Genomic DNA, 23,526 nt, shown 5'->3' with positions numbered 1-23,526 from the left:
TCTCTGGTATTAATTTTGTGGGAAGCCCCAGAAGAATGAAATATTTTGGGGAATGTTAAAAGAGGCAGAATATTATATTTCCCCAAGGAAAAGTGGAAGGAAAAAAACCTTAACAAAGGCAGGAAACAGCCCCAACTGCCCCCAGCAGATGCCTGAACTTCTTAGAGGTGGAGATTTTGTGCTCATTTAGAAAGAGCATTCACAAACAAAACACCTTCAGCTCCAGTTGGATGGGATTAAGGACAGGATGTTTAGGGCATAATAAGGTTAACCCAGGACCTTTAGAAGAGCAAAAGGCTACATTGCACAACCTCCGGGAGCAGTTGAAACCCAAAACCCCAAGCAATGTATAAAGGACCAGCTATCCCAACCCCATTTGGTCAACAACCTAAAAAAGACCAGAGGCACCGCAGTCCGAACTTGTTGCCCAGAATACATCAGGTCCACTATGGAATAACTGAGTTAGGGGGTATCTTGGAGGTCTTCTAGTCCATCCCCTGTTGATGCAGGAGGCCCTATTCCATTCTGAACAAATGGCTATACAATCTCCTCTTAAAACCATTCACGGTGCCCCCACAACCTCTGGAGGGAATCCATTCCACCTTCACATGCAAGGGGCTTTTTAAATCTCCCCCCCAGCAGAGAATCGCAGCCACCAGTTTCACAGCGTGCAGCCCCAGCGGGCTCCGATCTGGGGAGGGAAGGAACCTGCAACAGCAGCAGCTGACACGCTTCAGCCCAGTTGCTTCTCTGCTTCCAGGCCGTGGAGGGAACCGAACAGCCCGACTTGGTCCCGGACTCTCCTCCCACCTGCTGCCCCCAACTCACCTTCCAGCTGCTGCTTCCATCCTGGGGAGAGCACAGATGCCGCTCTGCCCACCACCTTCCTCCCATGAGCCCTCCGGAAGAGGAAGTTCCCCTTCCTTTCTCCTTTCCTCGAATTATTTCTAGCATTCCAGACTATATAATTTAGAACTGCTTTTTTTAACCTCAAGCAGGAATGGCACTAATGTGTTGATGTCTTTCTAGGTACAGATGTTCCCTGACCGCCATCTAGCGACAGGAGGTGGAAAAACATGCTTTGTCCTGGTTCCAGCATGGCATTTGGAAGATATTTTCATTGATTAAATGGCAGCAGATCTTTTTCGCCTCCTAGCAACTGACTTTTGCAACCGAGCCAAGTGAAATAGCGAGATTTGACACTACTTAGCTCTGTTTTTGATGCCTTTGGGTCAGTCTTGATGCTTGGCCTTGCAGCTTCCTTGGCAACAATTTTTGGAAGTCGTTCCTCCCACCTTCCTGCTTCCTAGGCCTCGGAGCACTGGCCAAAGTTGAACAGCTGGTTTTGCCCTTCAGGTGGGACTGGAACTGAGTGTTTGTCTCTAACCTGATGCCTTCACCACTACACAAAACTGGATCTTCTTCCTACTCACAGTATTTGCCCATTGACCTGTTCCTGCTGCTCCAACAGCAAATTCAAGGCTGGAGCTTTCAAGATCCATCAATTAATTTGAAGAGATCTAGAAGTGTTAAATTTAATGTGGGAAATAACTGAGACAGCCAGGTGTTAAGGATAACCCATTTATTATAAGCTAACAGGGTTTCCAAAGTCAAACCGCACACTAACAAATATGACAGGTGACAGCTGAGCCCGGCTGACAGTGCTTTTATAGCGCACTGTAAGACATGGCAGCCAATCAGCTGTTGCGCTTCTCCTGAAGAACTTATATACAACACAAAGGAACTTTGCAGGTCTTGAGTCCAACCCCTGATCAAACAGGAGACCCTAAATTGCTTCTCTCCTTCATTAGTTTCCATCCATTGTTCCTCATCCTGCCTATTGTTGCTTTATTTGGAAGACAACTTGACCCCCTCTTCTTTATGGCATCCACTCAAATATTGGAATACTGCTATCATATCTCCCTTTGTCCTTCTTTTCATTAGACTAGACATACCCAATTCCTGTAACCATTCTTCATGTGTTTTAGCCTCCAGCCCCCTATTCATCTTTGTTGCTCTTCTCTGCACACTTTCCAGAGTATCTAGTCTAGTCACTCTGGAGGGACTAGAATTGGATGCAGTATTCCAAGTGTGGTCTTACTCAGGTTTTGTAAAGCAATACTATAACTTCACATGATCTTAATTGTGTCTCTATTAATGCAGTTTAGGATTGTATTGGTTATTTTGGCTGCTATCACTCACTGTTGGATTACATTTAAGTGATTGTCCGCTAGGACTCCAAGATCCCTTTCACAGTTACTGGCATTAAGTCAGGTTTCACCTAATTTATACCCACGCAGTTGGCTTTTCTTGTCTAAGTGTAAAACTTTGCTTTGTGTAATATATTGTTAGATAGGGACCACTGTTCAAGTCTGTCAAGTCTTTTTTGGATTTTGAGCTTGTCTTCTGGAGTGTTGGCAATTCCTGCCAGTTTAGTGTCATTTGCAAACTTGATGAGTTCCCCTTCTATTCCCTTGTTTAGATAGTTTATGAAGATTTTGGTCAGTGCTGGGTCTAAAATTAAATCTGGGGATACCCCACTGCTTACTTCCCTCCATGTGGGTGTAGTTCCATTGAGGACTACATGTTGAGTACAATTTGTCAGCCACTTAGGAATCCATCTTGTGGTGGTGCTGTCTATCCCACATTTTTCTAGCTTTCCCAGAAGTAGGTTGTGATCTACTTTATCAAATGCTTTACTGAAATCTAAGTATACAATGTCCACAGCATTTCGCTGGTCCACTAATTTAGTCAATTTGTCAAAGAATGAAATAAAGTTTGTTTGACAGGATCTGTTCTTGATCAACCCATGTTGGCTACTGGTTATTATTTTGTTTGCTTCTAGGTGTTCACAGATTTGTTTTCCAAGATGTTGCCAGTTATTAATGTCAGCAGATTTGTCAGTAAATTCCTGGATAATTTTTTTTAACCTGTTTTGAAGATGGGAACATCATCAGCTCTTTTTCAGTCCTCACCTATACATAGTCCTGAACTGTCAGGGTAATGATGATTAAATAGCTGACCAGCTGCTGTAATGTTGCAATATTGTAATGTTGTAATGATGATGCAATGGTAGCAATGAGTAAGAAGGGTTATTACCAGGTATTAATGTCAGGCAGATTTGTCTGCAATTTCCTGGATTTGTTTTTTGTTTTTTCCTTTTCCATTCCTCATTTACAGATAGTCCTGAACTTACCACAATTGAGTCCAAAACCTGTTGAGTTTTGCCCCATTTTACAACTTTTCTTGCCACATTTGTTAAGTGAACTACTGCAGTTGTTAAATTAGTAACATGGTTATAACATGGTCGTTAAGTGAATCTTTTCCCCCCATTAAGTTTGGTTGTCAGCAGGTGAAAAATGGGAATCAAAGACCCCAGGACACTGCACCCGTCATAAATCTAAGTCAGTTGCTAAGTATCTGAATGTAACTCACATGACCATGGGGGTGCTACAACATTCATAAGTGTGATAAATGGTCATAAGTCACTTTTTTCAGTGTCGTAACTTCAGTCACTAAATGAAATGTTGTAAGTCGAGGACTACCTCTAGTTCACCTGTACTCCAAGCTCTTTGAAACGTATCTTTCAATGGTTCTGAAATCACCTTTGCTAGTTCCTTCAGAACTCTGGGATGCAGTCATCCCAACTAGTGATTTGAATTGGTCTAGAGGAGACAGTCCCCAGAGATCATCCACACAGACCACTGAGTTACATTCAGTAGCAATCATCTGAGACGCTTCTGCACCCCAATAGTTGTATAGAGTAGACGGCTTAAAGTCTTGTTGTAAGTAAACACTGAGAACAAGCTGAATTGGGCCTGAGTGGGCACAGGAGGAAGAATCAGAGACGAATTTCTGGTCCAGTGGGTGAAAGTGGTTTACATTACATTACATTACATTAAGAGCCACAAGAAATGTATACATCATCTTTCTACAAACTAGTGCCCTCCAAATCTTTTGCCCAAAATGTTTGGGAATAATAAACCTAATTTCTATGGAGATAGGGAAGGCTGCGCAGAGCAATTCTTCCCTCTAGTGAGATTTAGGCTCTGCAAGGATGCAGATAGACAGAATCTCTCCTACCTGGATGTATTTTGGAAACAAGGAGAACGGATGTTTCCAGTTGTTTTTCCATGTTTCATTATTCTATTGATAGGATGAAGCTGGAAATCATTTAGCGGCTGTGCACACAAACAAGAACTTCATAAATATTTATGGCACAACATCTCCCTAATCTTGAGAAGGCTTCACTCTTCAAGGTTTGTCATTTGAAAAAGTAGGTTTTGGGGTGTTGTCCTGTATTCCCACTTCCCTGCAGTTTCCTTGGCAAGATTTTTTGAAAGCAGATTTCCCCTTTCCAAGGCCTGAGAGGACAGGCCAGGCCAAGGTCTCTGAGACGGCTTTGTGCCTAAAGTAGGACCGGAAATGAGTGTCTCTCAGGCTCTAGGCTTGTGACCACCAAACTGGGCCTTCTTCCTCCCCACAAAATCTATCCATTTAGCTTTTGCTACTACTCCAACCCCAAATACGAGGTTTCAGTATTCAAGATCCAGTATCTTCCAAACAACACATACTTTATACCTTTCAATCTGAGTTTCAAATTTTGATTCTGAGGAAATGGACTGTTCTTCTGAGTGGGGACTTATGGCTTTTTACCCAGTCCTGTGGGCCATCCCCTCTGACTCCTAGGTTGGCTTTATTTAATTTTCCTTGATATTGTTACATAGCCCTGTAAGAGATTCAGAGGCTTTGGGATCATGGCAAACATTTCCAACACCTAACTACATTAAGATGAGACGTGATAAAGATGGTGCATTAAAATGTGACACCAAGGAAAGAAAAGAAGGAAAATGGATTAAATATATTTTTACTATTTTAGTGTGGTGCGGTGAACTAGAAGTGGAGCTCTTGCTTCACAATCAGCAGGTTGTGAGTTCGATCCTAGGTAGAGGTAGATGTTCCTCTCTCTGGGCACAATGAGAATATATATGCTGCGAACTCCGCATTGGTGACAGGAAGGGCATCTGGCCAATAAACATTCAGCTCCATTCAATTATCCCAACACCACCTCGCAACGCATACACACACACACTATTTTAAATTTTAGAAATTTTGCATAAGTTTAAATGTTTAAATTCGAAATCACTTGCAAGCGAAGGAGATCACAGCAGGAGTTGCGATTATAGATGGAGATCCTGTGGTCAAAACTACAATTCCTTTTCTCCTCAACTCAATATTCCTACAGCTCTTCTCCATGAAGGTCACCTGCAAGGCACAACAGTCTGTACATCTGAAATTTTACCCTGGGTTTGTCACTGCCCCAAACTCCCCAATATATTTTCTACTCATATGGTAACTTCCACTGGTGTGCCTCATTCTTGACACAATCTGAACAGACATGCTTGGTGCGCTGAATTCTTGGAACTGTTTGGAAAAGATGAACTTTGAAACCCTTCTGCTTCTTCTCTTGCTTTCTCATTATAGGAGGAGCCACAATCTCTAACTATAGTATGAGTGCTCATATCCCCAAGAGATGCTGGCTGGAGAATTCTGCGGCTAAAAATCATGGGGCAGGCAAGGAAGAAAAAGGCTGGGACTCTGTATGTGGCATTTCTATCATCTACCGTGATAAAAATGCAAAGAACACTCCCAAAATATTTTTACGTAATTGCACAATTTCTGCAAAAAGAAATATCCAGCAACTTCTGCTGCTGATGGCCAAATAGCCATTATCAAACTAATATGTTGCGATTTCTTCTTTTCTCCTTCCCATCTAATATCATGAGATATTTGCCTACGAATATCAGGCAAATTCTTTACAGTCAAATTAAATTTCTCAACTGTACTTACAATGGGACTATAAAAGAAATTCAAACCTTCTCTACACTCATCACTTAGGGCCTCAGGTGGATTTTCTTGTGTGCAATAAGGGCGGGATGTTTCCTGAAGGATGTTCTACACTTGGGGCACTTAAATGGTTTCTCCCCTGTGTGTATAAGCATATGATTTAGAAGATTAATCCTACTACTGCGATCTTTCCCACATTCTGGACGCTCATAAAGTTTCACTCCTGTGTGAGTTCTCTGGTGTCTCACCAGGCTGGAATTGTGACTGAAAATTCTCCCACAATCACGATGGTTTTAAATGGTTTCTCTCCTGTGTGACTTCCCTGGTGTATCACGAGCTGGAATTATCACTGAAACATTTCTCATAAACAGGACATTCAAAGGGTTTCTCTCCTGTGTGAGTTCTCTGGTGATTAATAAGGTGGGACTTCTTACTAAAACTGTTCCCACAATCAGGACATTCAAAAGGTTTCTCTCCTGTGTGAGTCCTCTGATGTTGAACCAAGTTGGAATTTTTAGTGAAACATTTTCCACAGTCAGGACACCCAAAGGGTTTCTCTCCTGTGTGAGTTCTCAGGTGCATCACCAGGTTGGAATTGGTACTGAAACTTTTCTCACAATCAGGACATTCAAAGGGTTTCTCGCCTGTGTGAGTTCTCTGGTGTACCACCAGGCTGGAATTGATACTGAAACTTTTCTCACAATCAGGACATTCAAAGGGTTTCTCGCCTGTGTGAGTTCTCTGGTGTACCACTAGACTGGAATTGGTACTGAAACTTTTCCCACAATCAGGGCATTCAAAGGGTTTCTCTCCTGTATGAATCCTCTGGTGATTAATAAGGTGGGAATTATGACTGAAACATTTCCCACAATCGGGACATTCAAAAGGTTTCTCCCCTGTGTGAGTCCTCTGGTGTATCACCAGGCGGGAATTCTGACTGAAACTTTTCCCACAATCAGGACATTCAAAGGGTTTGTCGCCTGTGTGAGTCCTCTGATGTTGAAGCAAGTTGGAATTTTTAGTGAAACGTTTCCCACAGTCAGGGCACTCAAAGGGTTTCTCTCCTGTATGAGTTCTCAGATGCATCAATAGGCTAGAATTGGTACTGAAACTTTTCTCACAATCAGGACATTCAAACGGTTTCTCTCCTGTGTGAATCCTCTTGTGGCTAATGAGGTGGGAACTCTTACTGAAAGTTTTCCCACAATCAGGACATTCAAAGGGTTTCTCTCCTGTGTGAATCCTCTGGTGATTAATAAGATGGGAATTCAGATTGAAACATTTTCCAGAATCAAGACATTCAAACGGTTTCTCTGGTGTGTGAGTCCTTTGGTGTATTACCAGGCTGGAGTTGTGACTGAAACTTCTCTCACAATCAGGACATTTAAAGGGTTTCTCTCCTGTGTGAAGTCTCTGGTGGCTAATAAGGTTGGAATTGGTACTGAAACCTTTCCCACAGTGAGAACACTCAAAGGGTTTCTCTCCTGTATGAGTCCTCTGGTGTTGAACCAAGCTGGAATTCCGACTGAAACTTCTCCCACAATCAGGACATTCAAAGGGTTTCTCCCCTGTGTGAATTCTCTGGTGTATCACCAGGATGGAATTGGTACTAAAACATCTCCCGCAATCAGGACATTTAAAGGGTTTCTCTCCTGTATGAAGCCTCTGGTGACTAATAAGGTTGGAATTGGTACTGAAACCTTTCCCACAGAAAGAACACTCAAAAGGTTTCTCTCCTGTGTGAGTCCTTTGGTGTTGAACCAAGCTGGAATTCTGACTGAAACTTTTACCACAATCAGGACACTCAAAGGGTTTCTCTCCTGTGTGAGTTCTCAGGTGTGCAACGAGGTGAGAATTTCGACTAAAACTAATCCCACATTCACGACATGTACAGAGTTTCTCACCTGTGTGAATCATCTGGTGGATAATAAGGTTGGAATTGGTACTGAAACCTTTCCCACAGTAAGAACACTGAAAAGGTTTCTCTCCCGTGTGAGTCCTCTGGTGTCGAACCAAGCTGGAATTCTGACTGAAACTTTTACCACAATCTGGACACTCAAAGGGTTTCTCTCCTGTGTGAGTCCTCTGGTGTTGAACCAAGCTGGAACGTTTAGTGAAACTTTTCCCACAGTCAGGACACTCAAAGGGTTTCTCTCCTGTGTGAGTTCTCAGGTGTGCAACGAGGTGAGAATTCTGAGTGAAACTATTCCCACATTCAAGACATTTACAGAATTTCTCACCTGTGTGAGTCATCTGGTGGCTAATATAGTTGGAATTGGTACTGAAACTTGTCTCAAAATCTGGACATTCATACTGTTTCTCTCCTGTGCGAATTCTCGGGTGCATCACGAGCTGTTCTGATCAGAGGTTTTGCCACATTCAGAGTATATGTAAGGTTTTTCTCCAGTTTGGTTCCTCTCAAGCAAAATCAGCTGTGATTTCAAGCTGAATCTTTCCCACAAGAGGCACATCTATGGAGGTTTTCCACCACTAATATTCTTGAGGAGGTAAAAAATATGGATGGTCTCTTCTTTAGTAGTGCTTTGATTCAAGCTGTTTTCTTCCTCCCACAGTGAGGCCTTCAACACCGTCTGCTCTACGTGGCTTTCCAATTGACCTTTTCCTCCCCAGTAACTTCCCATTTGCTGAATGGAAAAATAATCTTTTCATGTAATATATGCTTGAATATATTATCACGTTTCACGAATATATATCACGTTTCTCTATCACCTGTTGAGGAAGGTAAATAATTGTGTAGCTCTCCGAAGGAAATAGAAATAATTTGACTTCTCTACTGACTTGCTTTGCTATTCGGTGTTGCTTGTTATTCTCAGTTGTCCAGAGTGCTCTTATTGCCATCCTCTTTGTCTATAAGATTCAAATAAAAGGGTATCTTTAATTGTGCATAAAATGGTTGCAGAAGATGAGAAAAAAGGAAAATTTTTACATTACAATCACAAAGCAAACATGCCACAATGCTCCAATAAGCTCTTACATTAATCATGATTCATTTGACACATGGAAGGCTACCCATATCCAAGTTCGAATATCCATTCAATAAAGAAATTCATTTGTTGACTGGGTCAGTCACAAATTCTTAGAAGAGCAAAGGGTTGTTTTCAAATACAGGCAAGTAAAAAAGAACGAACACCTTCTTTGATATCTTTGGTTTTACTTATCAGGACATAAAAATATCATCACAACAGAAAAAAATAATAGAATTTGAAAGGATCTTAAAGATCTTCTAATCCAGTCCCTGCTCCACCAGGAGACCCAGAGGTGGGTCACACCTGTTTGCCATGAGATGCGTGCATGTTTGCTCTGTGTGTACATTTGGACAAAGAAAGAGGCAGTTGTTGGGGAAGAAGTGGGGAGACTGAGTAAGGGGCCTCTGAAGGAGGGGACACGGGATGGAGGTAAGTAAGCGAGCCGAGCTGGTGAGTTCACAGTGGAAGCAAGTGGGTGGGGGGGGAGAAGAGGTTTAGAAAGGCACACATGTCATGGCGTTGGGACCTTCTGTGAGGAGACAGCGTGTGTGGGAGTTCCTCTGGCGCTGTGAGATGTGTGCATGTTTGTTCTGTGTACATTTGGATGAAGAATGAGGGAACCGAGTCTGGTGGAAGCAAGTGAGGCAGGGGGAGGCTTAGAATGGCAGGAGCCGGACGCACAGACTGAACACCACGGCTTGTTTTGTAGGATCTGGACCTTAGCAGGATCTTCTGTTTTAGACAGCAGGTTGCGCCCCTTTCCCTGAAGTAACTTTTCTTTGAAGCCTACATGACCGAATGCTGCACCAATGCTCCAGTTGGCCTTTGTATTCCCTGCCGTCACCGCCTTTTGCTAGTCCAAGTTAAGTTAGTTGAGTTTACTTTCATCAATCTCGCCCTGTTGCCTTTCTGTCCTTCCCCCCCACCCATTGAATTTCTCACCCTTCCTCAGGCTCTAGGCCTGATTTAGCGAGATGAAGCAAACGTGCCGGGTGGGGAGGGGAGAGCTGGGTTTTTTGGCTCGGGATTGGACCTTGGCTGCCGCGTTGGAGGTTTTATTAAAAGATCTTTATAAAAATTGCCGCCGTGGAGCCCTTCATCACATGGGATTGCCCGGCAGCGAGGAGGGAGAAGAAGGAGCGTTGGTAGACTTACCTGAGAACACACCTTCTCAGATGGTGTAGACAGGATCCATGTATGGGATGTATTCAGCTCTGTTCGGCTATAGACTGAATAGAAAAAAATGAAGACACCCCTCCTTTGGGCTACCATATCCAGTTCTTAATGAAGTCGAGGTCTTCCTGTAGTTGCTGCATGGGTCCCATCTTTATATAATAATCATAGTCAGTAGTCTCTTATACCAGTGATCTCCAACCTTTTTGACGCCGCGGCCCGGTACCGGCATCAGCTGGGTGCCGCGGCCCGGTACCGGCATCAGCTGGGCGCCGCCATCTTTTTTATGGAAAGTGCTTCCGTTTCATCAAAAGAAGCGCCGTGAGCTTTCCGGTAGAAATGGCTTTCTACCCGGAAAAGCTCACCGGAAGCGCTGCGCCGCCATCTTTTTGATGAAAAAGCTTCCGTGAGCTTCACCCGAAAGCTCACCGGAAGCACTTTTTATGAAAAAGATGGCGGTGCCCAGCAAGCCAGCGGCCCGGTAGTTGTTCCGTGGACCGGTACCGGTCCGCGGACCGGTGGTTGGGGACCCCTGTCTTATACAGTCCTGACCATAACAGCGAGAAAAAAACGGGTGGGTCTGGATCCTGTCTACACCATCTGAGAAGGTGCATTCTCAGGTAAGTCTACCAAAGCCCCTTCTCCAGACTGCTTGGCAGATCAGCAGAAAAAGGAGCACCAGGCTGTTTGGCTGTGCAACGGCAGAAAGGATTAGTTGAAAGGCACACCAGGCTTGACTTGGAAAATGGCCGTCTATTTCAAAGTGGCGTTCTCGCCAAATCTAACCTCTACAGCGCCGAAATTACCGCACCTGGAACTGCGTGCCAATTGATCCGCAGCCGTGCTTAGGCAGCGCTCCCTTATTTGGGCAGGCTGCCTATCAGGCTTTTCAATTCAGGAGCCCCTCGATACCTTCGTCTTACTGTGATCCTTGAGTAAAGCACTGAATGAGTCTCCGCCAGTCAGCTGTTAGGCGCTAACTGTTCTTGGCTCCATACCTCGATCTCCGCGCGCTGAATAGGTAGTGCTCTCTTAATGCGGGCAGGCTTCCTCGCAGGCAAATGAATCTTCAACGCTCCCAATTCCTTTTTCTAGGTTTTGGGAGCGAGTTGGAAGAAAATGCGATCGGGCGCTATAGGAGGCTCCGTTGTAGAACAGGCAGGCAGCTTGCTGAGACTGTAGCTGTTCTTTCAGTCGAATGAAGCACGGAGGCAATTTGCTTGCCATGCTTGTAGTCCCTTTAGGACTGTTGTGTGGATTATTCCAAAATAAAAAAAAAAGTAATTTTTAAGCTGCCAGCGTCTCTCTATTTGCAAAAAAACAACAACACAGGAGCAATTGAGCAACTGTCTATATTAGCCGAGACTGAATAGAAGACCTGGAAATGGTAGCCCAAAGTCTTCAGTTTTTTCAATTCAGTCTATAGCCAAACAGAGCTGAATACATCCCATATATGGATCCTGTCGAAACCATTCTGGAGAAGGGGTGGTTGCTAGCAGAGAGGAGAGTGCTTTTGGGACAAGGGGAGCCAGAAAGAGAAAAGGCAGCTTGCAAGAGTAGAGGCAGGACAGCAAAGCAAGCAAGTGAATGAACCTGGCCTGCTGGGAGGCCTCTTTATTCCCCAAGGCAGCCTGGTAGCACCCGCCTCCTCGTGTGAGAAGCTACTGAAGGGCCTTCTCACTGGGACCGCTGCCCATGTTCAGATTCCCTGCCTCCCTCTGGCAGCCCTCAGCCGAGCATGGCGGCCCCACCAACTTCAGCGATACCACCACCCTCTGTGCTCAAAACCTTTCATCTTGAAATGTTTCTTGAAAGTCACCCCAAAGGGGTAAGCAAAGTAGGCTTCTTATCCTACATTCTCATTAGGGGTAGTCCTTGATTTATGGCCACAACTGAGCCAAAATTTCCATTGCTAAGCAAGATTTAAGTGAGTTTTGCTCCATTTTGGGATTTTCCTTGCCATCGTTAAGTGATGTTCAGTAGTAATAAATAAATATCGTATCTGGTTGAGGCCGGGAGGAGGGGCCAATTGTGTTGAGTGATGTCGAGTTGACCATGCCCAGGCATTCACATGATCACCCAGCCACGCCCACCCAGACAGTCATTAGGGCAGGGAACTGGTTGTTAAAAACTTTGCAGCCCACCATGAGGAGATCCTACAACATTTCAGATAAGTGGTTGTCTCACCTCTTCTGAAAAGACTCCAGTGATGGAGCAGTCCTTAATGGGTCTAAGTCTACATGGAGGGAAGTAAGCAGTGGGGTGCCACAAGGTTCTGTCTTAGACCCAGTACTCTTCAATATCTTCATTAATGACTTAGATGAGGGAATAGAAGGGGAACTTACCAAATTTGCAGATAATACTAAGCTGGCAGGAATAGCTAATACCCAAGAAGATAGGCTCAAGATCCAGATGGATCTTGACAGACTAGAACACTGGGCCGTATGTAACAAAATGAAATTCAATGTAGAGAAAAGTAAAGTCCTACCCTTAGACAAGAAAAAACCAAAAGTACACAAATAGACTGGGTGTAACCAGGCTCAATAGCAGTAACTGTGAGAGAGATCTTGGAGTCTTAGTGGACAACCAGCTAAATATGAGCCAGCAGTGTGCAGCAGCAGCCAAAAGAGCTAATGCAATCCTAAACTATATTAACAGGGGGATACAATCAAGATCAAGGGAAGGAGTAACACCACTCTATAAAGTCTTAGTAAGACCACACCTAGAGTACTGCATCCAGTTTTGTTCACCACATTATAAAAAAGATGTTGAGACTCTAGAAAAGGTACAGAGAAGAGCAATCAGGATGATTAGGGGACTGGAGGTTTAAACATACAATGAACGGTTGCAGGAACTGGGTTTGGCTAGTCTGGTGAAGACAAGGACCAGGGGAGACATGATAGCAGTCTTCCATTATTTGAGGGGCTGCCACAGAGAGGAAGGGGGTCAAGCTATTTTCTAAAGTGCCTGTAGGCCAGACAAGGAATAATGGATGGAAACTGAACAAGGAGAGATTTAACCTGGAAATAAGGAGAAACTTTCTGACAGTGAGAACAACCAACCAATGGAACAGCTTACCCTCGGAAGTTGTGGGAGTGCCATCACTTGAGACTTTCAAGAAGAGATTGGACTGCCATTTGTCAGAAATGGTGTAGGGTCTCCCGCTTGGGCAGGGGGTTGAACTAGATGACCTACAAGGTCCCTCCCAACTCTGATTATCTGTTATCACAATTACTGAAGGCAAGCCATTCTGCTGGTTAATTGTCTCACCAGTAGGAAATTTCTCAGTGCTTCCATTGCTTAATGAGGCGAAGTACCAGTCAACTACTGCTAATAAAGTGCCCTTGATCAATTGTTAAGAAACAAAGAGTTATATCTCAGACTCTACAGGCTTCAGTTAATATGTCAAATGTTAAGACTCATGACATTGCAATTAGAAAAAGACTGAACAAGTATGCTTCGTTTGGAAGGGCTACACAAGGCAAAGTCTCTTCTCTCTAAAAAGGTCCTAGAAGCACGGCTGATGTTTGCAAAGTTGTACCTGAACAAATCACATGATTCTGGAACACTATCCTTGTCACAGACAACACCAAAGTGGAGATATTTGCCCATAATGCACAGTGATACGTTTGATGAAAACCAAACACAGCATATCAGCACAAGGCATCTCATACAAACGGTCAACAACGGAGGTGGAGAGGTGATGATTTGGGCTTGTTTTGCAGCCATAAGATCTGGACACCTTGCACTCTTTGAGTCGTCCATGAATTCCTTTGTATACCGAAGTATTCTAGAGTCAAAAGAGAGGCCATCTGTCCAGTAGCTAAAGATAGGCTGACATGGGATTATGCAACAGGACAATGGTTGCAAACACATCAGGAAATCTACAACAGAATGGCTAAAAAAAGAAAAGGATCAAGGGGTTGCAATGGCAGTCAAAATCCAGACCTCAACCCGATTGGCGGGACCACAAGAGAGTTGTGCATAAAAAACCTCAATGGACTGAAACAACGTTGTAAAAAGATGGGCCAAAATTCCTCTACAATGCTGCAAGTGACTCATAAAGTCACACAGAAAATAATTACTTCTAGTTGTTGCTGGTTCTACAAATTATTGAATCACACATTTTCCACACACTTCTTTGTTTTGGCTTTCTTTTTATAAAATAAATGATGATCTGATGTAATATGACATGTTCATTTGTGGTTGTATTTATCTACTTTTAAGAACTTCTAAAGACCAAATGATTTTTACTATGTCCTGATATATAAAATCATAGAAGTCAAGGAGAGTGTAGTTTCTTTTTCACATGACTGTTTATCTGGAAGTCCTGGGGAGAGAGTATACATTTGGAGGTATATACGATATACGACACACACACACACATTTCAGAGAGAAATAACACACACACACAATATGGAGAAAATCCATGTCTTTCAAGCTTGAAAAATATCTCAAAATGGTTTCAGTCAAACCTTCTGCAGTAATGTTAATCAGGAATCTGATGAATTTGATGATTGCTCGTCTATTGAGATGGCAAGGCTGAAGTTCAGGCCTCAACAAGCTTCTGAGACCATGAAAACTTTCACAGGAAACTACTAGCCCAGGGGTCTGCAAGCTTAAACACGAAAAGAGCCATTTGGACCAGTTTCCCACGGGGTGGGGGTGGGGGGGGCATCAGGAGCCACAAAACCTGGGTGGGCATGGCCAACTCGAAGTCAGTCACTCCACCTAGTCACATGACCCCCTATCCATGCCTACCCAGCCACAAAACCCTTCTCTGTCTCTCTCTCCCCACTTTTCTGTATATCTCTGCCCCTCTCTCTCCCTCTCCCTATCTTCCCCTCTCTCTGTGTCTCTCTATGGCTCGCTCTCACCCGTCTGTCTCTGTCTCTGAGAGGGCCGTGGGTGGGCAAAACCCGCAAGCTCTCCTTGGGGCTGTTCGCCACTCTTTTTATTTCTTCTTTTTGGAAATTCGGGCTGGCTGAGGTGACCCTCCTCCACCCCCTCCCATGGAAGTCCTGAGCTCCAAGTAAGGGCAGAAAATACTTTCCACAACCCCTTTGGTAACATCCCAATTGAAGTAGTCCTCACTTACTGACTGCAATTGGGACCAGCATCTGTGTCACTAAGAGGCCTGATCATAAAGCCTGATTTCAAATGACGGTGTCAACTTACATCTGTTCCTCTGCAGTTCTTAAAAAAAATCATTGTGGGTGGCAATTTCACATGGCCATGGCTTGCAACTTCCTGCTGGCATCCCCACTGAGTTTGTTTGTCAGAAGGCAGCTGGGAAAGTCACAAATAAGGATTATGAGTGTGGGATGCTGAAACCATGATATAAAAGTGCACCAGATGCCAGAATCTGAATTGGTGCAACTCCTTTTCCTGTACCTTCATAACTACATCTGCTTCTCCAGCGCCATTGTAACTTGGAAGGCTCAGTGAACCAATGGTAGGTGAGGACTACCTAAGGTTGTCCTTGATTGAGTAGTAGATCCCACCTCCCACCTCCCTCCCCCACTCCGCCCCAGTCTTCCCCATGTGTCCTTGATTTAAATCTTTGGTATTAATTTTGTGGGCAGCCCCAGAAGAATGAAATATTCTGGTGAATGTTAAAAGAGGCAGAATATTATATTTCCCCAAGGAAAAATGGAGGAAAAAAACCTTCACAAAGGTAGGAAACGGTCCCAACTGCCTCCAGCAGATGCCTGAACTTCTTAGAGGTGGAGATTTTGTGCCCATTATGAAAAACTATTCACAAACAAAACACTTTCAGCTCCACTTGGTGGGATTAAGAAGGACAGGACTTTCATGGCATAATAGGGTCAACAGGGGAGCAGTTCAAACAGAAAACCCCAAGCAATGTATAAAGGACCAGCTATCCCAACCCCATTTTGTCAACAACCTAAAAAAGACTAGAAGCACCGCAGTCCGGTTTTCTTACCCAGAAAACATCGGGTCCACTACAGAATAATTGAATTTGGGGGGACCTTGGAGGTCTTCTAGTCCATCCCCTGATCAGGCAGGAGACCCTATTCCATTCTGAACAAACGGCTGTCCAATCTCCTCTGAAGACCCTCCAGTGATGGAGCCCCCACAACCTCTGGAGGGGAGCCATTCCCAAAGGATCCACCGTCACTTGAAAGAGGCTTTTAGACCTCCCCCCGCCCCCAGCAGAAAATTGCAGCCACCAGTTTCACAGCCTGCAGCCCCAGCGGGCTCCGATCTGGGGAGGGAAGGAACCTGCAGGAGCAGCAGCAGCAGCTGGCACGGTTCAGCCCAGTTGCTTCTCTGCTTCCAGGCCGTGGAGGGAACCGAACAGCCCGACTTGCTCCCGGACTCTCCTCCCACCTGATGCCTCCAACTCACCTGCCAGCTGCTGCTTCCATCCTGGGAAGATCAGAAAAGCCGCTCTGCATTCCACCTTCCTCCCATGAGTCATCCGGAAGAGGAAGTTCCCCTTCCTTTCTCCTTTCCTCCAATTCTTTCTAGCATTGCAATACTATGTAGTTTAGAACTGCTTTTTTAAGCTCAAGCACGGATGGCAGTACTGGATTGATGTCTTTCTTGGCACAGATGTTGCCTGACCGCCATCTAGCGACTGGAGGTGGAAAAACACGCTTTATCAAGGCTCCACCATGGCGTTTGGAAGATGTTTTCACTGATTACGTGGCAGCAGATCGTGTTCGCCTCCTAGGAACTGACTTTTGCAACCGAGCCAAGTGAAATAGAGAATTTTGACGCTACTTAGCTCCGTTTTTTGTGCCTTTGGGTCAGTCTTGATGCCTGGCCTTGCAGTTTCCTTGGCAACGGTTTTTGGAAGTGTCTCCCCCCGACTTTTCCTGCTTCCTAGGCCTGAGAGGACTGGCCAAAGTTGAACAGGTGGTTTTGCCCTTCAGGTGGGACTGGAACTGAGCGTTTCTCTGCCTCTAACCTGGTTTCTTCATCACTACACCAAACTGGATCTTCTTCCTCCCCACAATATCTGACGGTGGCTGGCTGACCAGTTGGTGGGAAAGTCGGTCCCATATTCCAAAGCTGCAGTAGTCACAAGACTGGCTCTTTGGCCATCCCAGAGTAGCATCCCAGGTGCACCGGCCTGCCATGGACTGAAGGAGCTGCTCTGGGATGACCAAAAAGCCAAAGTAGTGTGACTACTGCAGCTCTGGAATATGGGACCGACTTTCCCACCAAGGTCAGCAAGCCAAACCGGGGCGGATTTCCCTCCCCCGCCATTGCTTTACCTTCCAGTTCCAGCTTGTGTGGCTCTACTCAACGTAAGGTTTGCACTTGGCCGAAGGGTGGGGGCCAGCGGGTGGGCGGGCCATATGGGTGGTGCAGCCTTATGTTTCCTCATAGCCTGGATTAATTGCTTTGGCGGGAGTGCTTTGGGGGAGACATTATCAGCGGTCCATCAAAATTTTCTCACATACCACCAGTGGTCCCCAGCCAACCGGTTGGCGACCAATGGTCTACAGGGCGGAGTAAAAAGCCATATGTCCCCACTCAGAGGAATCAGCCCATTTCCTCAGAATCAAAATTTGACAGATTGAAAGGTGTAAAGTATGTGTTATTTAGAACAGGAGTCCCCAACCGCCAGTCCCCAACCGCCGGTCCACGGACCGGTACCGGTCCGCGGAACAAGTCTTACCGGGCCGCTGGTTGCTGGGCACCGCCATCTTTTTCTGGTAAAAAAGTGCTTCCGGTGAGCTTTTCCGGGTAGAAAGCTCACCGGAAGCACTTTTTCATCAAAAAAAGATGGTGGCGCCAGCGCTTCCGGTGAGCTTTTCCGGGTAGAAAGATGGCGGCACCCAGTTGATGCCGGTACCGGGCCGCGGCACCCAGCTGATGCCGGTACCGGGCCGCGGCGTCAAAAAGGTTGGGGATCACTGATTTAGAAGATACTGGATCTTGAATGCTGCAACCTTGAATTTGGGGCTGGAGCAGCAGGAACAGCTGAATGGATTTTGTGGGGAAGAAGAAGGCCCTGTTGGGTGGTCACTAGCCTAGAGCCTGAGAGACGCTCATTTTGAGTCCCGCACAAAGCCATCTCAGACACCTTGGCCTGTCCTGTCCTCTCAGGCGATGGAAAGGGGAAATCTGCTTTCAAAAAACCTTGCCAAGGAAACTGCAGGGAGTAGATGTGCAGGATAACTCCCCAAAAACCTACTTTTGCAACTTAGAAAATGTTGAAGAGTGAAGCCTGACCTGTTTAGCTTCTCAAGATTAGGGAGGTGTTGTGGCTTAAATATTTATGAAGTTCTTGTTTGTGTACACAGCCGCTAAATGATTTCCAGCTTCATCCTATCAATAGAATAATGAAACATGGAAGAACAACTGGAAACATCCACTCTCCTTGCTTCCAAACCACATCTAGGTAGGAGAGATTCTGTCTATCTGCATCCTTCCAGAGCCTAAATCTTACTAGAGGGAAGAATCTCTGTGCAGCTTCCCAATCTCCACAGGAGTTAGATTTATTATTCCCAAACATTTTGGGCAAAAGACTTGAAAGGCACTAGTTTGTAGAAAGATGTACTGTATAAATTTCTTGTGGCTCTTAAGGATTAATGGAATATTTTTAATAATCCCATTTGGGAAACTACAAGGTCAGCATGGCAACTATGTGCTCTGTGAGACATGGTCAGGGAATGTAAACCACCTTGACCCACTGGACCAGAAATTCCTCTCTGATTCTTCCTCCTGTGCCCACTCAGGCCCAATTCAGCTTCTTGTCAGTGTTTACTTACAACAAGACTTTAAGCCGTCTACTCTATACAACTATTGGGGTGCAGAAGCGTCTCAGACGATTGCTACTGAATGTAACTCAGTGGTCTGTGTGGATAACGACCCAGCAGGACAGACACAGACTTCAGAGGATAATTAGGACTGCAGAAAAAACAATTACTACCCACCTGCCTTCAATTGAGGACCTGTATACTGCATGAGTCAAAAAAGAGGGATGTGAAAATATTAACAGACCCTTCACATCCCGGACATAAACTGTTTCAACTCCTTCCCTCAAAACGACGCTATAGAGCACTGCATACCAGAACAACTAGACACAAAAACAGTTTTTTCCCGAAAGCTATCACTCTGCTGGACAAATAATTCCCTCAACACTGTTCAACTATTTACAAAGTCTGCACTACTATTACTGTTAATCTTCTCATCACTCCTTATCACCCATCCCCTCCCACTTTTGATTGTAGGACTGTAACTTTGTTGCTTGTATCCTTACGATTTATATTGACTGTTTCCTAGTATGATTTGATTGTTGATTGTACTTTATGACATTATGATTCTTGATTCTTAACAAATGTACCTTTTCTTTATGTATATTGAGAGTATTTACACCAAGACAAATTCCTTGTGTGTCCAATCACACTTGGCCAATAAAGTATTCTATTCTATTCTATTCTATTCTATTCTATTCTATTCTATTCTATTCTATTCTAATTATCACTGGGGACTGTCTTTTCTAGACCAATTCAAATCACTAGGTTGGGATGACTGCATCCCAGTTCTGAAGGAACTAGTAAATGTGATTTCAGAACCATTGTCACATATGTTTTAAACCAGTGGTTGCCAACTGGTCCGGGAGAAAATTTTGGTGGGCCGCAGAGAAATGTCACCCCCAGAGCATCCTCCAAAGCAATTAATCCAGGCTGCATGGGAACACAAGGCTGCGCCACCCACATGACGTGCAGGAACCCTCCCTGCCCACTTACTCCTTACCTGGCAAACTTGCCTAAGTTGCTATTTTTCCTTTTTTCCCCCCAACCATCAGCTATTCTGTTGTGCCGGGAGGTTTAGATTAGCCAGAAAGCAGGAAACCATTGGCTTTCTAGCTAATATTTAGATCTTCGGCTCTGCTTAAAACCTTCCTTAGGACAGAAGCTTCTATAATTCAGTGCAGACTCAGGTAGCTGATGGCAGAAAGGTAGATCTCTGAATAAATCTGTGATTGTGTGAGCAACTCAATCTGCCTGCCTGCTTTGCCTGATTTTGGGTAAAAGTTGCTCTTTTTTAATAAAAATATCAATATTTACATCAATATTTATAATATTTACATACAAGCCATGCCCAGCCAGTCACATGACCACCAATCCACACCCACAAATTAGGCCACGTCCACAGAACCGGTTAAGAAATTTGAATCCCACCCATGCCTCTGTGTGTTTGTGTGTGTGTGTGTGTGTGAGAGAGAGAGAGAGAGAGAGGGAAGGAGCGAGGGTTTAGATCAGATCTCTCTCCCACCAATGTCAGCAAGCCACCGTCAATCAAAATTCCTATTAGTGGTCTGCAGGATTTAAAATTACGAGTTTGGTGGTCCCTGAGGTCCAAAAGGTTGGTGACCCCTGCTGTAGACCATCCCCTACGACTCTTAGGTTGGCTTTATTTAATTTTGCTTGATATTGTTATATAGCCTTGTAAGAGATTCAGAGGCTTTGGGATCATTGCAAGCATTTCCAATTCCTAACTACAATGAGACATGATAAAGATGGTGCACTAAAATGTCACACCAAGGAAAGAACGAAAGTTGATTAAATATATATTTTACTATTTTAGTGTGGTGCAGTGAACTAGAAGTGGAGCTCTCACTTCACAATCAGGAGGTGTGACTTCAATCCTAGGTAGAGGCAGATATTTCTCTCTCTGGACACAATGAGAATATATATGCTGCAAACTCCACATTGGCAACAGGAAGGGCATCCGGCCAGTAAACACTCAGCTCCATTCTGTTGTCCCAACACCACCCCGCAATGCATAAACACACACTATTTTAAATTTTAGAAATTTTGCATATGTTTAAATTCGAAATCACTTGCAAACGAAGATCACAGCAGTAGTTGTGAATAAAGCTGGAGATCCTGTGGTCAAAACCACAATCCCTTTTCTGCTCAACTCAATATTCCTACAGCTCTTCTCCAATGAAGACCACCTGCAAGGCACAACAGCTTTTACATCTGAAGTTTTATTCTGGTTTTGTCACTGCCCCAAACTCCCCCAATATACTTGCTATTCATATGGTAACTTCCACTGGTGTGCCTCATTCTTGACACAATCTGAACAGACATGCTTGGTGTGCTGAATTCTTGAAACTGTTTGGAAAAGATAAACTTTGAAACCCTTCGGCTTCTTCTTTCGCTTTCTCATTATATGAGGAGCCACAATCTCTAACTATAGTCTGAGTGTTCCTGTCCCCAAGAGATGCTGGCTGGAGAATTCTGGGGCTGAAAATCTCGGGGCAGGCAAGGAAGACAAAGGCTGGGACTCTGTATGTGGTATTTCTATCATCTACCATGATAAAAATGCAAAGAACACTCCCAAAATATTTTTACATAATTGCACAATTTCTGCAAAAATAAATATCCAAGCAAGTTCTGCTGCTGATGGCCAAATAGCCATTATCAAACTAATACGTTGCAATTTCTTCTTTTCTCCTTCCCATCTAATATCATTACATAAAGGTAAAGGTTCCACTTGCACATATGTGCTAGTCGTTTCCGGCTCTAGGGGGCGGTGCTCATCTCGTTAAGAGCCAGCGCTGTCCAAAGACGTCTCCATGGTCATGTGGCCAGCATGACTAAACACAGAAGGTGTACAGAATGCTTTTACCTTCCCATCAAAGTGGTCCCTATTTTTCTACTTGCATTTTTACATGCTTTTGAACTGCTAGGTTGACAGAAGCTGGGACAAGTAATGGGAGCTCACTGTTACATGGTGCTAGGGATTCAAACCACTGAATTGCTGACCTTTTTGATTGACAAGCTCAGCGTCTTAGCCACTGAGCCACCACATCCTTCTTACATATTTGTCTACAAAAAAAATCAGGCAAATTCTTTGCAGTCAAATTAAATAAGTCAGTTTCTCAGCTGGACTTATAATGGGACGTTAGAAATGAAATTAGAAATAGAAAATAAAAATAGAAAAGGAGTCAGACAGGGCTGCCCACTCTCACCCCTGCTCTTCATATTATCACTAGAAGCATTATTAACGCGAACTAGACAGAACCCAGACATAAAAGGATTAAAGGTTAAGAAAGAAGAATATAAGTTGCAAGCGTTTGTGGATGATATGATTTTTTTCATTGAAGAACCAACAGAAAGAGGACAAAAAGTGATGAATGAATTAGAACAATTTGGAGCAGTAGCAGGACTAAAAATTAATAGGAAGAAAATGAAATTAATGACTAAAAATTTAACAGGAAAACAGAAATTAGAACTAGAAGAAGTTATGGGACTACAAGTGATAAAGAAAGCTAAATATTTAGAAATATGGTTGACAGCACATTGTAAGACACAAAAGGAAAACAATTATGACAAATTAATGCAACAGGTAAAGAAGGATTTAGAAACATGGGGCAAACTGCAACTTTCACTATTAGGCAGGATTGCTGCTATTAAAATGAATATTCTTCCAAAATTCCTCTATATATTTCAGACGATTCCAATTAAAGTACACAAAAAGTTTTTTGAAGAACACAAGAAGATAACTGCAAAATTCATCTGGCAAGGGAAAAAACCTAGAATAAATTTAAAGGCAATGCAAGATATGAAGAGCAGGGGAGGGCTGGCACTCCCAAATTGGGAGTTGTATTATAGTGCGGCCTCTTTAGTATGGTTGAAGGAATGGGTGAATTTAACCAATAAGAGAATATTACTCTTAGAAGGCCATGACTTACAGAGGGGGTGGCATGCTTTTTTATGGGATATTGGGAAAACTAGCCAGAAATATTTTCACAGACACCTAATCAGAGATTCATTACTGACCAATTGGAAGAAAATACGGAAAAAACACTATTTAAAGATGCCAATCTGGATCTCAACAATGGAGGCGATGATCCACCCAAATAATCTGGATATTACTAAAATGATTAAATATAAGGACCTATTGGATACGCAAGGAAATCTGAAATTGTGGCAAGACCTTCAAGATCAGGGATTAAAAATTAATCGGTGGGCATATCTTCAAATTCAAAGCAGATACAAACAGGACAAGAAAGAATTTGGAATTAATAATAAACTCCAGCAATTAGATAAAATTTTATTAGGATCAGGCAAAAAAAATATAACAAAATTTTATAATTATTTATTACAGGTAGAATTAGAGGAAGAAATTGTTAAAGGGAACATGATAGCCTGGAGTAGGAATATAGGACGTAGTATCACCTTAACAGAATGGGAAAAGGTCTGGGGTAGAAATAATAAAATCACAAAATCGGTAGCGTACAAAGAAAATTCCTATAAAATGTTTTACAGGTGGCACCTTCCTCCTTCGAGATTAGTGAAGATACACCCCAATATGAGTCCGAACTGCTGGAAATGCAAAAAAAAAAGAGGGAACTTTCTTCCATATGTGGTGGTCTTGTACAGAAGCTCAAAAATATTGGCAGAAAATTAGAAATTGGCTGGAGGAAATGACAAGAGAACAGGTCGAATTTAAACCAGAGTCCTTTCTATTAGGGATCTTTGATAAAAAAAACTACCCAAAAAAGGGAAATATATAATAATAC

At 43.7% G+C, this 23,526-nt stretch overlaps 3 protein-coding genes and 1 pseudogene across 4 annotated transcripts in view; 1 reads left to right on the top strand and 3 right to left on the bottom strand.

Moving 5' to 3' along the window:
* Positions 1-4,700, bottom strand: part of LOC113431159 (uncharacterized) — a 30,620-nt pseudogene extending 25,920 nt beyond the window's left edge. The window contains exon 1 of the transcript XR_015747063.1: positions 829-4,700. The product of XR_015747063.1 is annotated as an uncharacterized LOC113431159 (transcript). The remainder of the gene's footprint in view (positions 1-828) is intronic.
* Positions 1-23,526, top strand: part of LOC113426492 (uncharacterized) — an 807,865-nt gene that overhangs the window by 251,047 nt on the left and 533,292 nt on the right. The window lies entirely within an intron of this gene.
* The window catches only part of LOC113428307 (uncharacterized), a 43,947-nt gene that overhangs the window by 8,448 nt on the left and 11,973 nt on the right, over positions 1-23,526 (bottom strand). The gene's annotated exons all lie outside the window — the stretch shown is intronic.
* LOC113432058 (uncharacterized) overlaps positions 4,854-23,526 on the bottom strand; it is a 30,612-nt gene continuing 11,939 nt past the window's right edge. The window contains exons 2-3 of the mRNA XM_087953014.1: positions 11,006-11,253; positions 4,854-8,715 (exon numbers count right to left, since the gene is read on the bottom strand). Coding sequence (XP_087809140.1) covers positions 6,178-8,193 — 2,016 coding nt within the window. The 5' untranslated portion in view covers positions 8,194-8,715; positions 11,006-11,253 and the 3' untranslated portion in view covers positions 4,854-6,177. The remainder of the gene's footprint in view (positions 8,716-11,005; positions 11,254-23,526) is intronic.

The sequence above is a fragment of the Notechis scutatus genome, chromosome 2 (assembly GCF_049901735.1).
Source record: "Notechis scutatus isolate UNSWTSFEM ecotype Mainland chromosome 2, rNotScu1.2, whole genome shotgun sequence".
In the NCBI taxonomy this organism is placed as follows: domain Eukaryota; kingdom Metazoa; phylum Chordata; class Lepidosauria; order Squamata; family Elapidae; genus Notechis; species Notechis scutatus.
This window is presented reverse-complemented; position numbering and strand designations above follow the sequence as displayed.